This window comes from Paroedura picta, chromosome 1 (genome assembly GCF_049243985.1).
Source record: "Paroedura picta isolate Pp20150507F chromosome 1, Ppicta_v3.0, whole genome shotgun sequence".
NCBI classification, from domain to species: domain Eukaryota; kingdom Metazoa; phylum Chordata; class Lepidosauria; order Squamata; family Gekkonidae; genus Paroedura; species Paroedura picta.
The window spans coordinates 26255897-26266780 of record NC_135369.1 but is presented as its reverse complement, the minus strand read 5'-3'; the positions used below and the strand labels follow the sequence as shown (position 1 = coordinate 26266780).

At 55.5% G+C, this 10884-nt stretch overlaps 2 protein-coding genes across 5 annotated transcripts in view; one reads left to right on the top strand and one right to left on the bottom strand.

The window, feature by feature from the left end:
• Positions 1 to 471: 471 nt before the first annotated feature.
• KRTCAP3 (keratinocyte associated protein 3) lies at positions 472 to 3910 on the top strand. Of its 3 annotated transcripts, none has more exons than XM_077329904.1 (6): positions 488 to 931; positions 1748 to 1932; positions 2268 to 2327; positions 2727 to 2921; positions 3017 to 3151; positions 3313 to 3910. In XM_077329904.1, the coding sequence occupies exons 1-6, from the start codon at positions 898 to 900 to the stop codon at positions 3409 to 3411; spliced, it is 708 nt and encodes a 235-aa protein (XP_077186019.1). In that variant the 5' UTR covers positions 488 to 897; the 3' UTR covers positions 3412 to 3910. The 3 variants fall into 3 exon arrangements, with proteins under 3 accessions (XP_077186038.1, XP_077186019.1, XP_077186028.1); XM_077329913.1 differs by lacking the exon at positions 488 to 931 and adding an exon at positions 939 to 1067; XM_077329923.1 differs by lacking the exon at positions 2268 to 2327 and having other exon boundaries at positions 472 to 931.
• Positions 3911 to 5920: 2010 nt separating this feature from the next.
• The window catches only part of IFT172 (intraflagellar transport 172), a 34492-nt gene continuing 29528 nt past the window's right edge, over positions 5921 to 10884 (bottom strand). For both annotated transcript variants that reach the window (XM_077329838.1, XM_077329847.1), the window contains 7 exons: positions 10275 to 10394; positions 9034 to 9129; positions 7794 to 7853; positions 7596 to 7694; positions 7244 to 7397; positions 6260 to 6351; positions 5921 to 6115 (listed from right to left, as the gene is read on the bottom strand). In XM_077329838.1, coding sequence (XP_077185953.1) covers positions 6026 to 6115; positions 6260 to 6351; positions 7244 to 7397; positions 7596 to 7694; positions 7794 to 7853; positions 9034 to 9129; positions 10275 to 10394 — 711 coding nt within the window. In that variant the 3' untranslated portion in view covers positions 5921 to 6025. The remainder of the gene's footprint in view (positions 6116 to 6259; positions 6352 to 7243; positions 7398 to 7595; positions 7695 to 7793; positions 7854 to 9033; positions 9130 to 10274; positions 10395 to 10884) is intronic.

The following is a 10884-nucleotide window of genomic DNA, read 5'->3' as shown; positions in this document are numbered from 1 at the left end:
TTCCCTACGGCTCTGGGCAGTTTATCAAAACAGACTGGGTCATGGAAGTTAAGGTGATGTTGGTATCCAAGGAATCATCACCACTTTAGAGAAAAATTAAACAGAGGAGACAGAAATATAGATTATACGAAATAGTAGGCTTAAATGGACTACAGGATAGTAGGCTTAAATAGACTACAGGCCTAATCCAGCAGGGAGTCTGTACATTTCACAAGTATTTCCAGATGAGGCAAAGATCCTCCAGGTGGGGCCTGGAGATCTCTTGGAATCACAACTGATGATCGCCAGACTCCAGAAGTCAGTTCACCTAAAGAAAATGGCAGCTTTAGAGGAAAGAAAAAACCCTACTTCAAATATAAGGAGGAAGGATTGGCAGAGCATTAGATCGCCTCCCCCCCAGTCCCTTTCACTCTCCAAATCTTCTGCAATGTCCCAAACCGGAGTTGGCAACCAGGGCATACAGGAGGTCGACGCCTCTGTGGAATTTGCTCCCTTGCCGTCCCGGCAGCGGCGGATGAGAAGCCGGCAGGGTCGCCTCCCCCAAGGCAGCTCGGAGCACCCAAAGGAGGATTTCGTCCAGCAGAAACTTGGGGGGTCACGCGTCACCGGTGCCTGAGGTGGCAAAGAGTTCCCGCCGCTGCTGCTGCGGCCAACTCCCCTTGGGAAGGCGGGACTCGGCCAGCAAGCCCCGGCCCGCCTCCCAGCTCCTCGGGATCGCGAAAAAGAGGCCGCGGGCGCCCACCCCCGCCCCCACCCCGCCTACGCGACGGGGCGGGAAGCCAACAGGGCCGTCGAGCCCTTCCTGGGCGCTGCGCCCTTGCCGGTCCTCGGAGGCGCTCCCAGCTCGCCGCCCAACCTCTGACCGGACCAGGCTGGGGCCGCCGGGCGGGCAGTGTCATGGGGCGCCGTGGCGCTGGACGGTGCGGCTTCGGTGAGGGCGCTGCCTCCTTCCCCGCTCCCCTGGGCCGCCAGCACGGCCCCACCTTGACCGCAGGGGAAAGCGCCGCCCGGGCCGAGGACTGGGCGCTCCGGCGTCGCGTCTGGGAAGTGCCGTCCAGTCGCAGCAGGTCTCTGGCCATCCTGTCGGCTTTTCAGGGCAGAGGCAGTTTGCAGTCGCCAGTTCTTCCATCCTGCTTGGCTCCCGAGGGAGAGCGGCATCGTGTCGGCCTGGGCCGCCCGGGTCAGAGCAGGACTGGAACCCCCCCCCCCCCTCCGGTCAGGCTATAGAGACAAGGTCTCTGTTCCAGGCTCCCCCGTTGTTCAGGATCCTGGCTCTGATCCATACATAAGTAATGCTCCTGGGGGCTTCCGCTGCGTGGGCAGAAGGGATGGGGCCGGAGCTTGGCTTTTGCGGCCCTTTCTTGCAAAGCCAGGGAAATGCTGAAGGCCACTTTGGGGTCTGGAGGCAAATTTCCTCCAGGTCAAGGATTCTGGGTGGGTTTTTTTGGGGGGGAGGGGCATCATCTGGGCATGGAATTGGGGTCACTGGGGATGGGCGGGTAGCTGTGCATTTCCTGCATTCTGCAAGGGGTTGGACAGGGGTAGTCAGCCTGTGGTCCTCCAGATGTTATTGGACTACAATTCCCATGAGCCCCCTTGCCAGCAAATGTCTGGAGGACCACAGGTTGACTACCCCTGGACTAGATGACCCAGGAGGTCCCTCCCAACTCTAGGATTCTATGCCTTTTCCTCAGAACTCCGGCCCCCTAACTTCTCTCCCCTACCGCCCCCCCCCCAACTTTTGCAGATGCCAGACATGGGCCCCAGCGACTGATGAGGAGTGGCATCTCCATGGTGGTGATCGGCCACTTGAATTTGGTGCTGGGCGCCATTGTCCACGGCTCCGTCCTGCGCCACGTGGCCCGACCTAACCGCGCCGTCACTTTGGAGTATGCTGTGGCCAACATCATTGCGGTGGTCTCTGGTTTTTTGGTGAGTGAATTCGGGAGAGAATTTAGGGTGACAAATCAGGTGCATCCAAAGATGCACAGAGCAAATGAGACAGGATCTGAGACAGATCCTTCTTATGGCCAAAAGCAGGTGCAAGTACGTTGCATTGTGGGAGGGCTTGAGACAACTCCCTACAAGCAAGCAGTTCTTGGGGCAACAATGGCAGTGAAAGGAAGGATGGGGCTGGGGGCTGAACCCTGGCACCCTGCTGCAGGACCTGAGCCTGTGGGCCAGTGTGCTCCTCCAGCTACCCCAAGGTAGGCGGGCATTTACACCTGGCTGCACCAATGACTACCCCTCTGTTCTGGTTTTCCTAGAGCATTGCTACCGGCATTGTGGCTATCCTGGTGTCCCGGAATCTCTCCCACCGCCCTCTGGTGAGTGCTTGCTCCTAGCCCGGAAGGGAAGCTGCCCTGGAACCCTCCCCCTCTTGCTTGGACTTTGCTCCTCACAAGGCCTTGTTCCCTCATGCATGGAGGCAGCGGGCCATCTGCCAGGAACCACTCCCCAGGCAGTGGCTGCCAGCCCCTCACAAATCTGCTGCTCTTTGGCCCAGTCTACGGGCATGCTCACTAGCTTCTCTCTGATGTGGGTTGAAAGATTGTGGGTTTGAGACCCAGTGAGTGAATCATCTGCTCCCAGACTGCCTCTGGCCCTGGCTCTCTCCCCGGGATGAAGCACCTTTCTGCCCTGCTCTTTGCACAGAGAGGCTCAGGGGGACGCTCCGGGTCTAACTGATGGCTTCCCTGCCCCTGCCCTTCCCTTTCTGCTTCCAGGGTTGGGTCTTGCTCCTGGTTGCCCTGGCCAATGCCTTGATCTCGGGGGCCTGCTGCGTGGGACTGGTGGTCGCGCTCTCTCTCACCGTCGCCAGCGGTGGCCGCCACCTCCTTGCCGGGTGCAACATTTCTGTCCTTCCGGCTGGGAGCCACATCATGACCAACGAGTGCCCTTTTGACACCACCCGCATCTATGTGAGTGGATGCCCACAAGCTACTGTGACTCCAATTGTCCTTTCACCTTTAATCCCGTGGCTCGGCCACCCGCCTCACGCCCCTCTGCCCCGCAGGATACGGCACTGGTCCTTTGGCTCGCGTCCGTAGTGATGGCAGCGACAGAGGCGGGTCTCTCTGCCTGGTGCTGCGTGGCGTCGCTTTCCCTGCGTGGAATCTGTCCTTGCCCTGCTGCCTACAAAGTGGTCCTGGTAAGACGGCCCTCCGGCTCCCCTTTGGAGGAATGGCTCCTGCAGGAGTTTCTTCAGCTGAGCCCTGCAAGATGCATGTGCGTGGGCGGGGGGAGTGTAGATGAGGGAATGCCCCCCCCCAAGCTTGACTCGTGTGCCTTCTCCTTGTTCTCTCTCCTTAGGTCAAGGAGACAGTTCCACAGGAAGAGGCTGCAGAGGAAGGCTGCCAAGGCGAGCCTCATCACCAGTTGCTGGCTGAAGCGGCCAAAAGACACTCCTAGGAAGGAGGGGGGACTCAGGGAAAGACCAGCTGCACCGGCCCAGGCCCACGGGGTAGGTGGGGACTCTGACGGAGTGGTGTTCGGTCCAGAGCCAGCCTGGCTGCAGCCTAGCCCTGCCCTGCCCTGCCCTACCTGAGGTGGCTCCTACTCCAAACTAGAGAAGAACTGTGAAGGAAGAGGAATGGCTTCTGTAAAGGCTGTTTTGCAAAAAGCAAAAGAGATGTCAAGAAGCCAGATTACCAGGTCTGGCCAACCCACAGCCCAGCCACTCACGCATGAGGCAGATTCCCAGAGCAGATCCCTGCCTAGTTTTAGAGTCAACTTTTACGCAATAAATTATGCAGAGCAAAAAGATGAATATAGTCTGAAGGCTCTAAACTTCAAGGAATCAACCCCCAGCCTCCTCTTTGCACAGTAATCTTTGAAATCACTAGGATGCTTCTGAGTGTGTCAAACTGGCCTTTCCTTTCTACCATTATAGAAGAGCTTTTTAAAAATACCCTGCTTTGAGACTCCTTTGGGTAGTATAAAGTGACCCCTTCCCCTTCCTCTCCCCACAACAGATACCCTATGAGGTAGGTAGGGCTGAGAGGGCTCTGACAGAACTGCTTTGCAACAGCAGCTCTGTGACTGGTCGAAGGTCACCCAGCTGGCTGCCTGTGGAGGAGGAGTGGGGAATCAAACCCAGCTCTCCAGTTTAGAGGCCACCACTCTTAACCATCTGAAGGGAGGGACCAAATCAGGCTCATGACACAAACAGAATGGAAATGTGCCAGTTCTCCAAAATTCTTCACTAGGCTAGATGCTAAAAATAAATAACCACTTCCTTATGCTAGAAGCTCCTTGAAGGTGAACTCTGTAGCTCTTCAGGGGATGGGGACCTCTCCCTGTGCTACGTTTTCTGCTTGCAAGGAGATTGGTTTTAGGGACTGGCGTTCCACAGTGATCTACCTGCTTCTACCCTCTCACCCAGAGGCATGACTTGAATCTCAGAGCTCCTACCTTTTCACAGCTTAAATAGAATCAGCATGTATCAGTCATATGAGTAAGCTGAGAAACGTAAAAAGATATATTAACAATAACATCCAAACTTCTAAACAGCTTACCTTGGCTTCCCCTCTTCCTCAACCAGGGCAGGATTCAAAGCCCCATCAATGTAGGGACTGGGGAGACATGAATGTTCCCATCCTATGTCTAAGGGCATCAGTGCAGAAGCACCTTACAGAGCAACCAGGTTTGAATCCCAGATTCATAGAGTTGGAAGGGACTTCCAGGGTCATCTAGTCCAACCCCCTGCAGAATGCAGGAAAGTCACAACTACTCTTGAAAGTGTAAACCCTGGAAATTTTGTCACTGTCTAAGGTGCTGCTGGATTTGAATCTTGCTCTACCTCTTCAAACCAGTACAGCTATCCACCTGAAACCATGCTACATGTATTTACTCAAAAGTAAGTCCCACTTTGCTCATTCGGACCCTCTCCAGTAAGTGTGCATAGAAGAAGAGGAAGAAGAAGAGTTGGTTCTTATATGCCACTTTTCTCTACCCGAAGGAGTCTCAAAGTGGCTTACAGTCGCCTTCCCTTTCTTCTCCCCACAACAGACACCCTGTGAGGTGGGTGAGGCTGAGAGAGCCCTGATATCACTGCTCGGTCAGAACAGCTTTATCAGTGCTGTGGTGATCCTAAGGTCACTGAGTTGGCTGCATGTGGGGGAGTGCAGAATCAAACCCAGCTTGCCAGATTAGAAGTCCACACTCCTAACCCCTACAGCAGAACAGCAGACAGAGCCACACACGCCTTGCAAATCTGCAAGTGGCTGAGTTCAGAAGACATCTGGAGCTCATTGCATGACTGGCCAGCTGAGCATCAGCGGGCTCTGCAAGGGAGTGAGGCAGAGGGGCCTGCCTTTTCTCTGCAGAGGCTTCTCCCTTGACTCTACAGGAGGCTGCTCTGCCATGTCAGGGCAGAGGTGGCTTTCCACGGCATAAACCAGGTGGGGTCAGGCCAGGAGAATTCCAAAGGCTGCCGGCTGGCTGCTGCAGGGAGAAGCCTGTGTGCCACTGATGGCCCTTGCTGTTCTTCACCACTACACCAAGCAGCCACCCAAGTGTGGAGAGGAGAGCACCGAGGCGGCAGAAGAAGGTGAGGGGCTCCCATCCCCAGCATGGTGCCCACACTAACCGCATCATATTACTGACCCTTCCTACACTTCCAGAATCAGTGGCTCTGTCCATGTGCAAATCACCTGCCGTGCTGGGCAACAGCACAGGCTGCTCTCCTGGGACAGGGTGCGGGTGCTAAAGTGGGTGGCGTTGCTCAGAGGAGCTGCAGGTGCCACGCCAAAGGAGCAGCATGGCTTCCGGGCTACTGAGTGAGCATCACTGGTCTAAACCCCAGTCAATGTAAGCTGCCTCCCCATGGGCTGCCCGGCAATTCTTGGAGATGATGGAAATGCAGAGGCCAGGGGGAGTGGGACAGGGGCCACCAACACAAAGACAGGGACCAGAGCGGTACTGAGAATATACGTTTAATGACTGGAGAATAAATAGTGAAGGAGGGGGCCCTTCCTGGAAGGGAACGTTCTGCGGCCAGCGGGAAGCAGGGGACCTCCCTGGCTTACTGGAAGGAAAAACTGGTGGTGGGCAGCCCCCCACACCACTGGTTGATGAACTTGAGGACATCCTGGCAGGCAGGGCTGTGTGACATCTGCAAGGGAGGGCAGGACAAAAGGCAGGGAGAATAAGAGCTGGCCAGGGCCTCATGCCTGGCTGTTGGAGGCAGCCTGGCCCGTCCAGCCCTGCTCCATCGCCTTCTGCATCCTTCCCATCATGCCCCCCTATCTGCCCTCACCTTCACGGACATCAGAAACTTGTTCCAGCTGTCCTTGTTGGCCTGCTTGCCGGGCCGCTTGAATTCCACTTTGTTCCTCAGCACGGGATAGCCTGGAAAAGGGGGAGGGAGATGCAGGACTGCTGAGGCTCCCTTGCTTCTCTGGGGGTAGGGGCCTAAGGTGCCCTCCTGAGAGGGAAGCAAAACTTTCCTTGTATGTCAGTTGTGGGGCAGGGGCTCAGCGTTTGCAAACGCTGGCAGGGGCTCATGGGAATTGTAGTCCATGGACATCTGGAGGACCACAGGTTAACAACCCCTGATGTGGGGCACGTGACCTGGCTGGCAGCCTTGGAAGGCAGCTAGCTGGAGAGCAAGTCACCCGAGTTGCCATCCGGTTATGTCTTCAGAAAGTTCTATTCCCCCCACCCCAAGTGGGTCTCCAGCAGAGTCTTAGATAGTAGGGCTCTTGCTCAATTACAAGTGGACAATCGTACATGTCAACTGATTTGTGCATAGATAAAATTTGCACATATCTCCGTAACCCTCGGCACATCGCAGGGAAGGGCAGGGACCCAAGTTGCAAAGAGGAGTTTCCTTGAGTGACTTTGCTTGAGGGGCATGCTGATGATGGCACACAAGAGAGGTCCTCTTCTGACATAATGCAACAGCATATGCAAATTCAGAAAGAATCATTTACAGAGAGGCATTCCTCCCTTTGAAAGGGAATGCCTCTTCCTAGGACGCCTTTTGGAAGCGCTTGTATTTTTGTTCTCTAATAAATGCGCTATATAAAATCCTGAGGATTTACACCGCTGCGTGTAAAAGAACCTGAGAACGGGACCAAGGAGGATGCGGTCAACATGGCTTAGGTTGAAACCTCAACCATGAAACTTCATCCAGATGATCGAGGGTAGAGAGAGCTCTTTCCGAGACTGCTTTTTGCCTCCAGGGCCACCACCCTCCCTGTGACCCTCAGCACCGCCCCTGCTCCCGGCCCCTCCTCACCTGTGATAAGGCAGGGCAGGGAACGCACACCTGTGCTCACTGCCACCAGCGAGGCCTCGTAGGTGTCCCGTTCGTCCCGAGGCAGCACCTGCTCCAGCCGCTGATCCATGGACATGGTGAGCACCCAGTCGCGGATCTCCTCCCGCTGCTCTTCCTGCCACACATAAGCAAGCCCTCTCCATGAGACTGAAAGCGTGGTCGGGCAGGAATGGACTATTTGGGGGGATGAGTACCTGGATGCGAGAAGGGCAAGGACCATCCTCCCCTCCCGAGCCCTGAGAGAGACTGCCTTCTTCCCTTTATCCCTCCCCCCCCTCACATGGTTGGGTGGGCACAGGACAGTGGGACTCACCACCACATGCTGCTTGGCTGGCAGCGGCACCTCATAAGGGATGTCCGAATTTTGGAAGTCGGAGTGGTCCAGAGCGTCAAGGGAGCCCTCCTCAATGGCCTTGAGAGAACAAGGGTGAGCTGGTGAGGAGGAGGGAGACCCCAACCACTCCCATTCTGCCACCCCTCCCCTGATGTGGGGTCTTCAGGCAAGACTCACGTCCGTCAGGTCGAGGAAGCGATTCAGGAAGATAAACGCCATGTTCTCCCAGCCAACTTCCTGGAGAGGCAGTGGAGACAGAGAGAGGGGGGCATTAGCAAGTGGATGGGGCGGGGGTAGAGCGGGCACCAAGTGATCTAGTTTGGGCCTCCATGTCCCACAGCCAGTATGGATGCCAAGGTCCAATAAAACTTTAAGGACTGGCCAAGAGACCCCAAAATTGCCCTTCTTGCTTCTGCAGCACTGAGAGACAACCGAGTGTAGTGGTTAAGACTGGTGGAGACTAATCCGGAGAGCCGGGTTTGCTTTCCCACTGCGCCCCAAGAAGCTTGCTGGGTGACCTTGCACATGTCACAGTTCTCTCAGAGCCCTCTCAGCCTCACCTACCTTACAGGGGGTCTGTTGTGGGGAGAGGAAGGGAAGGCAATTGGAAGCCGCTTTGAGATTCTTTGAGGCAGAGAAAAGTGGAGCATAAAAAACAACTCTTCTAACCCAGCCAGTTACTGGAGGCAGGCTTGCCAAGAAGCAAAGAGCTGCTCAGGTCCTCCTCCCTGGCCAGAGCTTTCCTTGCCAGAGTGGTTGGGGTGGCAGCTCCCCTGAGTCCCAGGGGAGTCAGAGTTGAACCTGGCACTGGTAGTCGTATCAAACATGGAAATGGTCCCAGAGGAAGGTGGACTCCAAACACCGCCCAAGGCAGAGCAGGCCTTTTCCGGGTCATGCCACTGCAACACCACTGCCCTCATGCGGCCACACGCCATGCTCCCCTCCTCCTGCATCTCTGCCCTGAACAGGAAGTGTGCAGGCAGCAATCCAACCCCAGGTAATAGGGGTCTAATCCTTCCTTTTTGGGACCAGGGGCCTAAACCTAAGTCCTGGAACAGAGCAGCAGCTCAGAGGCATAGGCAGCCACCCATCTGGATCACAAGACTGAGCAGAATGCTCCTGTTGGCCCAGCAGCCTTCTCCGTGCAGGGCAGGGATGCTGCTGTCTCCAACCTTGGCTCTGCACTCCACCCTGGGACTGGCCAGCAGCTGTGCCCTTGAACTTCAAAGCAACTTAAGAGCCCTAGAAGCAAGTGCAAAGAACTGGCCGCTGTTTCAACTCGCCTTGAGTAACGGCAGCTCCCTTGATCTAGAGCATTGCTGGTGTTGGTTTCTGCTCGAGGCCCTGGAAGCTGAACACCCTTTGTGCTGGGCATTGGACCTCTCAACGCCCCCCCCCTTCCCCACAGCCCTCTCACCTTAGCTGCAGTCCCAGCTTCATAGAAGGCCTTGTCTGCAGGGATGATATCCGTGTGCCGTAGCAAGGAGATGGAAAGCTTTGCTGCCACAGTGTCCTGAGGGCAAACGTCCTATTAGCTCCAGCCTTGTCCCACCCCCCACCCCCTGGCCATCGGGGCTCAACTCCACATTGCCTTTCAGAGGCGTAAGCCTCCCCTGCCCCCATAAATCCCCCCCATTTGTCCACCATGATCTGTTAAACCTCCAACTTTAACCCTCTCCTAGGGGCTTCCAGGCAAGGCCTTCTTTCATGTTCTTCTAGAACAGAACAGACGGCAGTCTTCAAGCAGCAGCTGGGCAGATACTTCTCCTGGATGCTTGAGGCTGATCCTGCGTTGAGCAGGAGGTTGGGCTAGATGGCCTGTATGGCCCCTTCTAGGATTCTATTATATGGTAAATACTCTGGTTTTGTACAAATGTATGGGGAGGGGGGCACATTTAAAGAGAGCAAGTGTTTGGAGACCATCCTTGTACAGCCAGCTTGGTGTAGCGGTTAGGAGCATGGACTTTCAATCTGGAGAGCCGGGTTTGATTTCCCACTCCTACCCCACACACAGCCAGCTGGGTGACCCTGGGCTCGCCACAGCACTGATAAAGCTGTTCTGACTGAGCAGTAATATCAGGGCTCTCTCAGCCTCACTCGCTTCAGAGGAAACGGAAGGGAATTGAAAGCTGCTTTGAAACTCCTTCTGGTAGAGAAATGCGGCTATAAGAACCTTCTTCTTGGGGCCTAGTTCTTCTCACTCCTCTCAGTTGTGGGGAAAGTGTCAGGGGAACACGAGAACTGCTAAAAAATATTTCCTCACAAAGAATGGTGGTTCTACTTCCTCACTCAAGAATGCTTATCTGAAATAGCTTCATCCGCTCAATGGGATGGGTCTTGAAGTGCCCAATGTTAACTGGGTGAGAACCTGGGACAACTGAATGAGGTTCTGCCCTGCTGATCCCACGGGAAAAGGCCCTTTTGCAAGAGATGAAACAGGCCGCAACACCAGTGGCTGGCAGGAAATTCTGTCCGCCTGTGAAGCGCTACAAGGCTCCTGCTAACACGGTTACCTCTCTGGCCCTCAAAGCCTGGAACTCTGGTTCTGGTGGGAAGACCGTGCTCTCCTTTCAGGAGAAGCCAGCCCAGATGGCCATCCTTGTCATAGCCCCAAGGGCAGCGTCTAGCTGTGGCCTGCCCCTGCCCCCCTCCACTCACCAGCTGCTTGAGGCTCTGGGCTGCCGCCCGCATGGCATAGTAGTGGGATACAAGGAGCATGGTCTCAAACTCCTCGTGAGCAGGCGTGTTGGCTTCACTTGACTTCACCAGGTTCTCGCACTGCGGAGAAAGGGAGATGGGGAAGCTACTTAATGTGCAGCGTAGCCTTCACCAGCCAGCCACACAGCTGCTGCCTGCAACCAGGAGTGTCACCGTTGGAAATTAAAGAGGTGCACTTGGAAGCAAATGGGAAAAGGCACAAGCTTATGGCTTTCCCCGAAGGAGGCAGGCTCTAGCCAGTAGTGGGGGGAAGGAGCCACAGTTCACTGGTAGAGCCTCTGGTCCCAAGTCCAGGCTCAAGCAGCAGCTCCAGTTTAAAGGAGCTTAACAGGAAGAAGACCTTTTTTTGCCAGCTGCTGCCGGTCAAGGTAGAGAATACAGAGCAGGGATAGTCAAACTGCGGCCCTCCAGATGTCCATGGACTACAATTTCCATGCGCCCCTGCCAGTGTTTGCTGGCAGGGGCTCATGGGAATTGTAGTCCATGGACATCTGGAAGGCCACAGTTTGACTACCCCTGGTACAGAGGTTGAGGGATCACAGCACTAACA